The sequence below is a fragment of the Eriocheir sinensis genome, chromosome 38 (genome assembly GCF_024679095.1).
Source record: "Eriocheir sinensis breed Jianghai 21 chromosome 38, ASM2467909v1, whole genome shotgun sequence".
NCBI lineage: Eukaryota > Metazoa > Arthropoda > Malacostraca > Decapoda > Varunidae > Eriocheir > Eriocheir sinensis.
This window is the reverse complement of record NC_066546.1, coordinates 13,919,553-13,933,633: the sequence shown is the minus strand read 5'-3', so window position 1 is coordinate 13,933,633 and position 14,081 is coordinate 13,919,553. Positions and strand designations below refer to the sequence as shown.

Below are 14,081 nucleotides of genomic sequence, written 5' to 3'. Positions count from 1 at the left end.
ACCTAAAGGTGACCTGGTAAGGATGTCAGATATATTTCTCTATTCTAAGGCAGGAATTTAATCAATTGGAGCAGGGATTTGAGATTTTGATCCTTGGCCCGTAGGTTTTGCTTGGTTAGGTTAGGTATGCTGGAGGAACATAGGCCATGTATCATGTGAAGATTTGTGCTGTCAAGAACACACCACCAATAACTATACAAAATTATAATAATCACACCAGGACACTTGCATAGTTCAGAGGTGCATTTTTATCCTCAACTCTGCATGTCAAGAGAATCAATGTACCTCTATAATATAGCCTTAGATAACTGCTGCTCTGAGTAAAACAGAGGAGTATAGAATTATTTTATTAAAACAACTAGGCCAGACAATCACAGAGATAAGTTAGTATGTACAGGGCAGCTGCAGCAGCTGTAGTTAATGCAGCGCTAACTTACCGTGGCAGCAACAGCCTCCTTAATTTTGGCCTCAAGGTACTGCACATTCTTGAGTGTCTTGGCCTTAGGGCTATATTCAAAATATGGGACCTGGAGTGGCCGGCAGCCCCGGGCCTCCACCAAACGCAGTGCCAGGCGGGCACTGCCAACCAGCTCCTGGGTGCCCACTGTGTAGTCCCTGAAACCCCACACCAGCAGCCCCAGCCTGATTGCACCTTCTGGGGGCGTTGGGGGTGGCCCAGTCCCCCCTAGGGAACCACCATGGTCCTGGATGGGCAGCGGCCGACCCTGCCGATCAGTCAGTAGCTCACCATCCACTTGCACCCCCATTGGAGCAGGAAGGTTCTCCAGCAGGTAACGTGGGGGAGGCACCAGATTATGGAGGGTGCCCAGCACGTGGCGGGCCAGCCCCAGCTCCTCCCGGCCCCGCACAGGCATGGCTGCCCCAGCTCCTTCCCCCAGCTCTAACCTGGGCCCAGAATACCCCTGCAGCAGCAGTCCTGCTGCTGCATCTACATTCAGCAACTTGAGTCTCATACCAGGCCGGTGCTGAGCCTCAGATGCACTCACTGCTGCCACAAAGGCTGGGTCCAGCACAGATGCCACCTGCTGGGTGGTGGCCCGGCCCAACACCACCAGAGCCCACACCACATCAAGCCACACAGTCCCCCGGCTTAGCGACTCTTTGGTGAGGCGAGGTAGTACAGCTCTAAATAGGGCATCAGAATTGGTAGGGGTGTAAGAGACTGTGGCTAGAGTAATAACCATGGAAGCCAGGGTTAGGGCAGGGCAAGCTGAAGCATTCTTCTCCATCCACTCAGACAAAGCCTCTAGCAGCAGTGGGCACCGCCATCTCAATTGACCAGCACAGTAGAGGATGCTGCCCACCAAGACTGGCTTGTCCATCTCAGGGACCTGTGAAGCAAGGTCAGCACCCACTTTCTCCAGCAGCACAGGGTCAGGGAAGGTGAGGGCTTGTGTGGCAAACAGCAGGTTGCAGAGCATCTTGGGGGGCAGCTGGTCTCCCTGCCGGGCGATGTGGAAGGCCAGACTCCTGATGACGGGTGTGGCACGGCGCCGCACAGACCCCAGTGCACAGAACACCTTTGCCAGCTTGCTGTAGTTCATCTCACCAGCCAGCTCAGTGGTGCGGTCATCCAGGTGCCCAAGGAACTCTGGGGTGAACAGCTCCTGATTGAGGTACAACGCTTCCAACTCTGAGGCCCTGCGCACCTCCACCCACCGCCGCTGCACAGCCTCTACTGCTTCACGCAACACCTGCCAACAGGACAATATCACAAACAATCCACTGCTACAAAAACACCATTACTCTTTGTTATCACTCTTATGATGTCATGATAAAAAATTTGTCTCTAAACCACTTGCCTTCTTCTCCAAGGTTGTATTCTGGTGCTTGATATGAAACAAGAGGATAGACAGCAGGATGGGGAATGACACCTTCCTGATGTTCCACAGCAGTTGATTCTCAATAGACTGTGAGGGAAGAGACAACAGTGAGGGAAATGAAGATCTGAAAGCACATGAAGGAAAATGATAGATAAGCCAAGGATAGGGAGACAGGAGGGAAAATACCTAAGCAAATGACAAGCTCACTCACAGTAATATCTTATCTTGGAAGATTTACTTAATTTGAAACTACTTTTAAATTATAGATGAATAAATGAAAAAATAAAAAATCCATTTCTGATAACAAAATTAGGAAAAAAATTATAATATCCCAAATTTGACAAAAAACAAGATATAAAAAAACTGAACACAAACACAGAGTAGGTTAAGCATGCTTTCCTTTGATCATGAATAATGGATAAAGAAACTAACAACTTCACCCAGCCATCCCCACACCTGTACCCATGGCCACACCCACACACCTGCACCACGTGTGTGTCGCTGCTCACACCCATCCTGGTGAGGCTCTTGAGAGCTGCCAGCAGGGACGTGGGAGGAGTGCGCAGTGTGCTTCGGTCTATCATGTTGATCAGTCTGCAACACACAAACACATGCTTTTACTGCATCCAACAAATAAAAGGGGATGTGAAACAATAAAGTCCGATCAACTAATGAGCAATAAGAGATAATGCAGTAGGGATGTGCACCACATACCACCAGAATCTATGCTTCATAATATTAAGTACTGGACCTAATGTAAGGAGCATTATTCTAGCAATGGCTAATATTGTTGAAATTCATATATAAACAGTTTTACATATTTCATGTATATTAAGTTTTGTGCGTAGCAATTAAAAATACTTACTACCTCAAATACCTGTCAATATTGTTTAAATTCATTTTAGCTGATATAACAACAAAATATAAACCACAGTTAGATAAATTATTTAATTATATCAATAATATAACTGGCTATGCAGAACTTGAGCAATGCTCTTTTTATGATCATAAACAAACTCTGAAAAGTGGTTTAATAAGCTGTACTTCTAAATACATTTTCCCTTCTAAATTCCCAAATTCAAGATTACTTTCAAGCTAAGAAGGGCTTTGGTGAGCCACAAGAAACCAAGACTCACTTCCCAAACTGTTCCTTGCCCTCCACGTCCTTCCTGAAGTCAACCTTCTTGGTGGACACCCACTCACTCAGCTTGTGGAGGCCCTGCAGGACAGTAGAGGATTGATTCACTTTTATGTATACTATGAAGAGCATGATATGCCCCTTCCATTACTAATTATGTTACATAATATCCTTGTCACTAATTTATTATGCATTACATTGAGAGAAGCAGGAATAACTTAGCTCTCTTGCACTCTTGTGTTACCTACCACTTTGAGGAAAAATAGCAGGCAGTCTCACACTTCAATGATAATCGTTATTTCCATCTGTATCATCACAATATCTACCCACATCACCATATTTACCCACCCACTTAAAAGCTATACATAATAGTAGTCCTACATATTCTAAAACAAAGAAGTTTACATCTATCAAAAATAATTTTTCAAGATTAGGGTAGGGAACAGGTGAGAAATTCCTTGTATTGCATGATGGACATATCTGATGCTACAAAAGTATTGTTGATAGGAAAGAGCATGCATCAGGATTCTTAATGGATAATACCCAGGAGGGAACATAGAAGACTTCTTAAGCAACAACAAAAGAGTAACAGGAGTCATTATCAAGTTGAACAGAGGATACAAACTCAAAATACTTTAGGCTTATGTGCCAACATCAACTTACAATGATGATGAAATAGAAAAGGTCTAAGAGGATGTGGAAAGAGCAATGAGGAAGCATAAACCCAGCTTGCTACAGCTATAGGACACCTTAATGCCAAAGTAGACAACAAAACTTTGTGAAATAGTAATTAGCCATTTTGGAGTAGATATAAGAAACAGGTGAGCTCAACTTGTTGAATTTGCAGAAAAAACAGGCTAAGAGTCATGAAGACATTTTCATGACAAGAACCAATAGGTAATGGACATGGAAAGGCCTTATTGAAGAGAAAACACACACAAAGTTCAATACAGATGCAAACAAACACAATGCAATAAATCACTGAGATGTACAAACACAGCTAAAACATATATGACATCAAGAAGACTAAACACCTGAACACATCCCTGCACCTCACCTGGAATGCACTGGTGAGGGAGCCGTCCGAGGTGGCAGTGCGGAGGAGCTGAGGCACATCTTGCGGCTCCAGTTGTGGCTCCTGGCCTTCTGAGGGTCTGCAGCGGTGTGGCGTCCAGTTGAACCCTGCTACTAACGCCCCCACACCCTGCAAGGAGCACAGTCTTAGGAGGAAACTCAATCATAATCAAATAGTTTTCTCTTTGAGGCAGCTTGCTTGTGTTATCTTGAGGATGATGTTCAGGGCTTAAGAGTTCACTGAATGATAGATGATATCCAGTAACCAATGTTGTCCCCTGACATTTGAGAACTCAAAATTCATAATTCATTAACATTAGGAACTTTGAAGCTTGTACTATAAATACTATATAAATATATTTGTGACTCATACATTATGGTATATGACTGCTTTGATTGTGATGATTGATGGTGTTTTCAGGTGCCAGAAATGGGTTTCAGGACATTTTAGGTTATTTACTGCTTTCAGTGCACTGGGGGACTAGTTATTTGTATTTCACTCCTTTCTATCCTAATGCTTATCCATAGTATAGTAGTACATTTACTTCATGCAAAAATGGCTTTATCATCCATTTCATCTTACTATTATCATCCATTCACCCACGACTTAAGTAACTCACACAGGGCACAGTGGTGGGTGTTAGGGGTCGCCAGCCCCCCGTCCCCCGCACACAGCCAGCCACCAGCCCCCGCCCCACCTGCAGCATCCTCAGCGGTGGAGAAGAAACACTTAGGGCATCTCTGGGGGGAGAAAAAAGGGTCTCCAGTGAGTCATTTATTTACTTATATATTTATGTAGGTTCGGTATCTAATTTATTGTAAAAAAAAAAATAAGTTGTTCAATAATTTTAAGAAATTACCATCTATTTATCTTTTGTTCTAACTTTGAGGGGATAGGTTACTAATGTAGTGGTAATTGATTAAGTAATTAGTGGCAAATGATTACAAGTTAAGTGGGGGATAAGTTACAAGTCAACAGTGGCAGCTACATAATGTTTTAGGAAAGGCTTGGAGATTTCTTTGTGCACTGGGAAGCTGAGGTTGTACCAAGAAAAAGATTTTTTTTTCTTTCAAAACAAATGGAGGGCCAATAGGACCTGAAGCCCCTCTAGGCCCCCCTTGTAACCTTGCCCACTAATATATGTAGAAGCAGGCACACAGCTGAAGCCAGCAGGAGTGTGCTGCGCATCTGAAGTTCAGTCTTAAGGTGCTGTCACACTGGGCCTTTTTCTTCCAACTGTGTTGGTGGTAGAGGCAAACGACAACGCCCAACTTTTCCGGGTGTGCGTCACACGTGGCCAAGTGTAAACAAACCAGTTTCTCTGTATCCACATGATGCCATTTGCAAAAGTAAGGGCTGCTGCAGCTTGTGCTGCTGTTACTCCTGTTGTGGACTTGTTGCAACAGTTAAATGGAACAAAAAAGTGGTTGTGGGTATGATCATGGTTTCAGAGACGGGAGGACAGGAGTGTTTACCCAAACCTCATCAGAGAACTGTGCTGTGAAGACCGGGAGTCCTTCTACAATTTTCATCGAACAGATAAAGAAAATTTTTTATTACTATTGGAAATGGTGGCCCACTCATATCCAAACAAGACACCAGAATGAGGGAAGAGCAGCAACAATCATTTACCAATCATATCTTTTTAAATTCTTTTGGGCAAAGTTTTTATGTGTGTGTGGTCCCACAGCACAGGGGGTTCTCTTGTAGACAAAGCAGCTCTGTAAATCCACTTTATGGTTCTCTTGGTAGGCCATCTGCCACTACTCATCTTCTACTCCTCAGCCACTACTGTCGTCTGTTTACATACTGCCGCGCAGTTGCTCTTGTCCCAAACCATTTTCTATCCGTACGGACAACCGACAACTCACTCTCGGTCGGGCGTACGGGCAACCGTGGTTGCCCGAATGCCCAACAGTTTAAGGAAAATGGCCAGTGTGACACCGCATTTACAGAGAAAGTGATGGAGGTGCTGGGTCAGCTGCTGGGGACTATTGACAAGAGGGTAGCCTTCTACTTTTGAGACACTGGCTGCTTATTTCTGGACAAAATATGATGCTTCTTTATAATGGATAGTATTTTTTTTCCAGAAATCACGAAATGACTTGACTTTTCAATACCTGAGGTGCACCTGCTGCAACCCTGCTCCCACCGGCATGCGTAATGGACCCACCCCAGACACTGCCTTGCCCCATCCTGTGGTGTGTTTCCAATGGCCCACACTGCATGCTGAATAAATCTAAACTAACCTAACCTCACTTAACATGGGAGGCCTCCTAGCGGGAGGACTTTACCGCCACGCCCCCTAACAGGAGGACTTTACCCCCACGCCCCCAAACGGGAGGACTTTACCCCCAGGCCCCCTAACGGGAGGCCTTTACCCCCCACGCCCCCTAACAGGAGGGCTTCGCCTCCTTGACCCATAGAGCCAATTTCGACTGTATTCTTTTCTATTATTTGTAAATCATTTTGTACGACCAGTAACTAAAACTTACACAAATGTGAAGCAAAAGAAGTATCCTATGCAGTACCCATGCTATTTTTTTGGTATATTAGAAGCAGTTGTTGGCTAGATTAACCGTCATTTGTTACTGCCCTTCATTCTGAGATCTACAAAGAATCCACATTGTAAGTATTAACATGGCAAGAGATGGCTGCCCTCTCGTGAATATCATCCCAGCCGCCTCCTCCTCAGTGCTCCTCACACAGCAGCGCGGTGGCCGTGCTGTGGCCGTGGCACCGGCAGGCGACTCGGTGTGTGGAGGCACTCACAGCAGAGGCCAGAGAAACCCTGCCCAGCGGGGCGGGTGTGGGGCAGCCCGGGGCACGGGGCCTGTCACCGGTGTTACACAACGGCCCGCACCCCGCCCCCGCGCCCCACACCACGGCCCCGCACGCACCCACCTGGTGAAGGCCGCCTATTGTATCTCCGGGGAGGGCCGGTGCTCACATGGGGGAGGAAATCACACAGTCACACACGGCGCCCTGTATCGGCCGGAGAGCAGACGATGCGGCGCGGCGGGACAGTCTCGCGCCGGGGACTGACACTTCGAAATGTTACACCTGTTTTATCCTAATATTTAGACGTCATTATTACATGCATTTCGTAACCAACTAGATTAATGGTAATATATATCAACTAATGCATTTTTGCGGATTAATAGCTCTTATAAACAATGTTACTCGTTTGGTAACCCACAATATTTTGTAATACTATCAATAGAATGAATCGTTGTTGAACCCTAAATGCTTTGGAAACTTGCCTCTGTTCTCATGTCAATATACTTTCTTAATCACTTCCAAAGCTTACCTTATCCTGCGTTGTCTTCACCTATCACTAAATAACCGCACTTAACATTATCACTATCAACACGAGTACTTGGCAATTTTCTAAGTAATACCATGCACATTTCTCTATATCATCTCACTTATATAGTACAATTATCTATAACTCCAAATGAAATTCCAGTGTATGAGAAAATCGGAAGAAAACATCGTTCTAGTGCGAGCTGCTTCTTTCCAAATCATAAGCAGGATCTACCCAACAGGGGGAAAGGGGATGTAGGCTTTGCTATTGCCAGGAATAGCTACCAATGAAATGTGCAGCCAACACTACACTCTTCCAGCCAGCAGTGCCCCCCAGCCAACTGTTTCTGGTCATTTTTCACACCAAATGGGTCACTTTACTGCCTTCCCTTCTCGACAGGATGAACTGTTGTTTCAGTTCTAAACTTTACCATTAACTCCTTCACAGAGAATATTAGGTATCCAGTCTTCATTGCTGACTGGTCCTATATATGCCACAGCAACAATGCCAGTGCCTGATCCTAGATTTTGCTAATTCTGAAACACATCTAAGCCAAGACTGGGAATCAAACCACAACCGGTGAGACGGGAAGCCAACACTACCTATTCGGCCAATAATAGTATCCTACAACCAAGTGGGACTTTATTCACTTTCTCCATCAAGCAAGGAAGAAAAAAAATCTCCACACCATGGATAGTTCCCAGATTTTTGTACTCAGAACATTGAATTTACCTCTTTCAGCCCCAAAACTGTCATACTGACACAAATAACAATTTTCAATTCATGTTATTGTTAAAACCACCAATTGATGATGTTTTTTTACAATAATTATGGCTCAGAAACCAGAAAAAATAATGCAGTGAATACGATAATCTGATAACATTAATTGTTCCACATACTATCACCCACTCAACAAAGACACAGACACACACAGACAATATAAGACATTTTTATTTCCCTCTTTTCATGGAGGTGCGCTGGGTCAGATAACATCCACCACCAGACTAGAGGCGGACTTGGCAGAGGATGACGGGTGCAGCATCCGAGATAGTGTGTTGTGACCCTCCGTGGTGGCCAGCTGCTGCACACTAACCAGGGAGGAGGTGTTGGCATGAGGGCTGGAGGTGGTGAGGAACATCTGTATCGCCCCCATGAGTGCGCTGTGCTCCTTACACAGCTGAAGTTCTGCAGCAACCTGGGAAGAATGGATTGTAAATGTTAGTAAGGTTGGTTTTATTTACTTTCTCCAAACTTTATTTCCCATTACTAATATTCAATTTTTCTTTCTTACTCTTCAAACACTTCACATTACAATTCTTTCCCTTCTTAACTTTTCATTATTTTCTCTTATTGTTTACTGTTTCCCTTCCATACTTTCCATTCCTTATGAATATTCCACACCTCATTGTTTTACTTTTCATTTCTTTTCTTTTACCATCACAGCATTAGGACTTATGCACAACTCCAACACTTGCATCACCACCAATATGTTTTATCTTTACCATTATAATACTTGATAATCTCCTCCCTCCTCATCTCTACAGCCACATCTGCAGGTTTACATACTAATCTGTTTGTCTCAGGAGTATTTTCAGTGTTTTAAAGATTCATGCAGATAGATATACACACAAGCACACACCTCATCCTTCAGCCGTCGAAAGTGTCTCACTAGCTGTGGGTTCTCATCCAGGGAGTCACCATAAACATCTGGAAATGGAACCAAGAAGGAGAATGAAAACTCTGAATTATTAAAAACAATATTTTCGGTAAAAGATGTATCAAGAATTTTTTTTATATAAAAATCATGAGAAAACTATTATTTTTTCTTACTTATTTCACAAACTTCAAGAACACACAAGCCAAAGCACATACCAATGACAATATTAGCAACATCCATGAGGACCGGCTTGTATGCCGGGTGTCGGATGTTCTTGATGAGGAACATGAGGAGGGGAGTGAGTTTCTTCACGTCTCTGCCGGCCACTGCAGTCCTGATGCCCCCTCGTCTAAATGGGAAAAAGCACATTACAAGGATCTGAGATAAGAGGAAGGCAATGATAACCAACCACTAAGAGGAAATTGAGAGATCATGACTAGGAAATAAATATACTAGGGTCTCTCACATCCAAGAATCCTGTTCTGCAAAATATCTAGTGACCAATATTTGAAGAGCAAAACGGATATGATGAAAACAAGGCGGCAGATATGAGAACTAAATGTTACAAGTAGCAAAGACAACAGGTAACGGATAATAAAAAATTATTCAGAGCTACAGAATCATGAAACTGGTAAAAATAAAGAGCGGACAAACCTGATCAGCTCCTGCAAGACACCAACAGAAATGCTGGTGCACTTGTTTGCGATGAAGGAGAGCATGACAGCATCGAGGGCACGGCTGTACTCAAACTTGCATATCATCCTGTCATACTTGGCCATTTTCTGTGTGGTCATGCCAGGGACAATCTAAAGAGGGAGGGAGATTGGGGTTAAACATAGTAGGGACGGTGAAGGTCACATAACCAAATATCTGACAACAGTGCTTATTGCAACAAAACTGATGATATTGACAATGACTACAGATACAGTGCTGAAAATTCTCATGTTTCATTGTGGTTTTCAAAAGACTAACAATGATGAGACATGATGATAATACTGCAGCAAATGCAGCAGGTCACCCAAACACTCACATGGTCATCTGAGAGGGTCCTGAAGTCATCTGAGACGGTGTTCCTGATGTTGGCCTTGGTATTGGCTTCCTTGGCAGCCAGCTTTGAGGCTTCAGGGTCACGACGGTGCTGGAAGGACACGAGTCCCGACCCACCAGCGATCATGCCCACTGCCAGTGTAGCATCTCCAGGCTGTCATGATGAAAAAGCATCATAATGGCATATAGTATGCTAATGTGAGTGAAAGTCTCTAATAGAGGTTAAATAAATATACAGATAGGGAAGAGAGTTGGTGAATGACTTGTTCTCAGGGGCTAGAACATCCACAAATTCAAGGCAAAGTTACACAAAAGGAGATATGTAGAAAGGACAACATAAGCTCAACTCAAATCCTGTATACTACAACTAGGTGAACACACATATAAACACACTCACCGCCACAGCCATACACAGGACGGGTGCGGGATAGTCAAGTGTATGGACCACAGAGTAAGTGTCCACGTCGTAAATCTTGACATGGCGGTCGAGGGAGCCCGAGAGGAGCCGTTTGTTGTCACTGGCGAAGGCAAGGCAGGTGACGGTCTTGTGATGCTGGGACACCTTGGAGAGAAGGCGACCAGCAATGGCATCCCACACCTTCACCTCACACCCACCTAGAGAAGGAACGATTCAGTACTTGTTGCAGTTTTAGTTTATGTCACTATTACTGACTTCATTAACTTTTGATATGAATAAACTGTGATATGTACAATTAGGTGATTTTGGGGGATAAAATGTTAATGAATTTTTCAGATGAATTGGAATTATTAGGAAAGATATTCAATGCATGGCCTTATTTGTTCTATAACCTCCTACTGTCTTCACCTTGCACCCTCATGAGGAAAGATGGAGATAATACTCATCACTGTTCTATCTGCTTTTCACCCCACTGCCTCTGCATACATACTAATTTCATCCTACTTCCCTCATATTTCTCATGCTACCTTTAATTAAGTAGGACATATTCAATATCTGCCTGATCTTTTATGCATTCTACTTGCTATCCATCACATTCATCATAGGAAGGAGAAATATGATAAATGTTTACTTTTACTCCATCAGTTATGACACTGTCTTTACACCACATCTAGCTATATTATGACATTTGTTACTGACACCTATAACACCGATGTGAGATCTTTAGTCTTACATCACTGAGAAATTACTATACTACATTACATCGCTAAAAATAATAGGGAAGCAACTCTAGCAGAAAGTAAAATAATAAAATAGCTGAGGGAGGGACAACTGACCAATAATCTCACTGAAAATAGAATCCTTCAAATACGTCACCTGCAGATACAAAGACACCTCCTGAAGGAAAGCAGACCAGACTCTCCACTGGTGTGCCGTGGTCCACTGTCAACACGCTGGTGGCCGTGCGAGTGTCCCATAGCCGCACTGTGTGGTCATACGAGCCAGTCAGGATGATGTGCTGAGAGGCAGGACTTGTTATCCCGGCTCGAATGAAGTCCTGGAAAGTCAGCAGAATGTGGTTCTCAAACTCTATAGTTGTTTGCATAAGGTCCCATCATTCACTTCAGTCATTACCTGTATAAACAATCTGATCACGGGAAAAATGAAAATAAAATACTAAATGTAAGCTAAGAAAGAATAGTTACCGTGTGTCCAGAAAGGGTGCAGATTTTGTCCTCATTGCTGATGTCCCAAACAACACCTGTCTTGTCATCGGAGAAGGAGACAATATGTGGGACGCCCTGAATGAAGTCAACGCGATGAGTGGCACTGAATTGGGAGGAAAAGACAATGTATTTGAGGGCTTCACCATACTGATAAGAGTGGTTAGTGAAGGAAGACTGAAACAGGCTGTCTAAAGGCTGAATAATAGGCAATGCATAAAAGATATTGAAAAGAGTTTCTTCTCATACAAACTTATCAATGTATGGAATGGCTTAGAGACAGAGGTGGTGTGGATAAAGAATATCAACATTTGTAAGAGGATATTCAAGAAGAAAATATGAAAACAGGGCGGCATTTACACAACTTGAATCCTGTAAACTGAAATTAAGCAAATTCATAAGCATGTCCACACACACACACATATAAAAGCAGTTAACAAATACACACCCTTCATGTCCTTTAAATATCCTGAGGAGCTGCTTTTGTCTGTGGTTAAAGAGCTTGACTACACCTTCCTCTGTGCCCGCCACCAGCAGCTGACCATCCTGTCTAAACTTTCCTCCGTAGGCTGACCGCTGAAACCTGGAGATGGTGCGCCACACCTGTGTCGTCTCCCGGTGATACACATCAACCTGTCAAGGCGTAGGTAAATATGTAACTTAGTCTTCAAACACTTTTGATCATTCTGCTTGTAGTTTAAATTTGAATAAAAGATGAATGAAATGTTATTTAATCTGGAGGATACTTGGTTCTTCATAAATAATAGTATGGAAAACATTACCTTACAAAAGGCAAAATAGAATACCATAACTAAATGGCAGTAAGATGCATCCTCACCTTTGGCCCAGAAGTGACGGCTATGTAGTGAGGATCCACAGGGCTCACGTCCACACTGTCTATTGCTGTGAACTCTTTGACTGTCACTGGAAACTGAAAATACAAATTATATCATCAAGAGATATAAAGTTATACACCTTATAGTCTAGGGAAAAGTCTGGTTACAGTATGAACTACCCTCCACAAATTGCAAACTCATTCTGTCTGACAGCAGTCAATTACACATTATATTTAAAGCTAAATCAGTTAATATGGAAAACTATTCCTTGATTCTTTATATTTCACTGACACGCATTTTACTTTTAAGTTTCAGGAATAAGATAAAAAATAAATAGATAAATTATGTAAAAAAAATTGATAAAAAATCTTTATATAATTATTAAGGATATGAGATTTTGACTGCAATTTATAATTCATTAGGTTAAGAACTTTGATAAGTGCAGGAGATGAAAATGCCTGATTAGCAGCAATCAAACAAACTAGCCAGTGCAGGGTGGGAGCATTAATGTGCTGGCCCGGGGCGGGGGAGTGTAGGTGGGGCATGCATGGACGTCATCCTGCGGGCCTTTCAACGCACCACATGGCAAGATATTTAGGAAACTTTTGTAGTTACCCGAGATTATGTAAAATTGAAGTGACATGTTGCTATATTAACAGACATTCCGGATATATTAAGTTGGAATTCGCTACACTGCCACGGCTGACATTTGAGGTCCAGCACGAGTCTAACACCAACACTCCGTCCCCAGCCCTGCCCGGTGGGTGCTTGGCGGAGGCTGTGCAGCACGCTAGGCGCACCCCTCCTATTAATAACCAGACCACAGTACACTCATAAGTCCTTACGTCAAGCTTCTTCCAGTAGAGCGTGTCCGAGGTGGTCTTGGCGGCCGCGCGAGAGTAGCCGCGCGTGTGTGTCTTCTTGAAGGCCGCCATGCCGCCGTGTTTACCTCGGCGCGGGGGATACGGCGCCACCAATATTGTCCTCCACCACAGCACGGGCACCTAGCCTAACTAGCCCCATAAAACACCCAAGAAGAAGTATAGCATCTAGGTTATTATTCTTAGGAGTTGGCGTATTATCCCGCCTTGATAAAATATTCGCATTAAAGTATGCCTTGGGGTTGGGATGGCATGCTCCTCCCTTTTCCTGTGTTGCTTACTTGCGACGATAAACTATCAATCCATAAATCAATCAGTATTGTCAAAAAATATAGGTTAAGATTCGTTTTATCAACGTGCCAGTATTTCATTACCTACCTTATGAAGCATCACTAGCTCTTCATATATCTTTTCTACAAACGTTCAATAGTCACGGAAACGCTTTTTACATCAAATTCAAGGACTATTTTTTTTTTTTTATTGTTGAAAATATAATATTCACGAAAGCGTAGCCTCTTCTGGCGGCGATGGTCCACCCGGGGTTGCGAGAAATACCTCCTCGCAGAAATAAGTCGCATATACGTGTGTGTGTGTGTGTGTGGGGGGGGGGGGGGGGTTGAGTAGTTAGGTTATGTAAAGTTCGGTTGGAGTAGTT

The 14,081-nt window shown here is 43.4% G+C and overlaps 2 protein-coding genes across 2 annotated transcripts; both read right to left on the bottom strand.

Moving 5' to 3' along the window:
- Window positions 1-333: 333 nt before the first annotated feature.
- Window positions 334-6,945, bottom strand: LOC127008703 (FAST kinase domain-containing protein 4-like). The gene is made up of 7 exons (XM_050881041.1): window positions 6,830-6,945; window positions 4,677-4,797; window positions 4,040-4,186; window positions 2,981-3,063; window positions 2,327-2,438; window positions 1,824-1,931; window positions 334-1,715 (listed from the first exon to the last, which is right to left on the bottom strand). The coding sequence occupies exons 2-7, from the start codon at window positions 4,761-4,763 to the stop codon at window positions 429-431; spliced, it is 1,824 nt and encodes a 607-aa protein (XP_050736998.1). The 5' UTR covers window positions 4,764-4,797; window positions 6,830-6,945; the 3' UTR covers window positions 334-428.
- A 1,354-nt stretch (window positions 6,946-8,299) lies between these two features.
- LOC127008704 (U3 small nucleolar RNA-associated protein 15 homolog) lies at window positions 8,300-13,549 on the bottom strand. The gene is made up of 11 exons (XM_050881042.1): window positions 13,391-13,549; window positions 12,548-12,640; window positions 12,158-12,342; window positions 11,692-11,815; window positions 11,363-11,543; window positions 10,466-10,683; window positions 10,052-10,222; window positions 9,676-9,827; window positions 9,237-9,370; window positions 9,004-9,071; window positions 8,300-8,559 (listed from the first exon to the last, which is right to left on the bottom strand). The coding sequence occupies exons 1-11, from the start codon at window positions 13,478-13,480 to the stop codon at window positions 8,347-8,349; spliced, it is 1,629 nt and encodes a 542-aa protein (XP_050736999.1). The 5' UTR covers window positions 13,481-13,549; the 3' UTR covers window positions 8,300-8,346.
- Window positions 13,550-14,081: the final 532 nt, after the last annotated feature.

Coding starts and splice junctions, on each gene's coding strand:
- LOC127008703 (XM_050881041.1), bottom strand. CDS start 4,763: ATGCTGCAGGTGGGGCGGGGGCTGGTGGCTGGCTGTGTGCGGGGGACG. Junction 3,064..4,039: donor CCCTCACCAGTGCATTCCAG/GTGAGGTGCAGG, acceptor ACTGTCCTGCAG/GGCCTCCACAAGCTGAGTGA. Junction 1,932..2,326: donor GCGACACACACGTGGTGCAG/GTGTGTGGGTGT, acceptor CTTCCCTCACAG/TCTATTGAGAATCAACTGCT.
- LOC127008704 (XM_050881042.1), bottom strand. CDS start 13,480: ATGGCGGCCTTCAAGAAGACACACACGCGCGGCTACTCTCGCGCGGCC. Junction 12,343..12,547: donor CCGTCACTTCTGGGCCAAAG/GTGAGGATGCAT, acceptor ACGCCTTGACAG/GTTGATGTGTATCACCGGGA. Junction 8,560..9,003: donor TTCGACGGCTGAAGGATGAG/GTGTGTGCTTGT, acceptor CATTCTTCCCAG/GTTGCTGCAGAACTTCAGCT.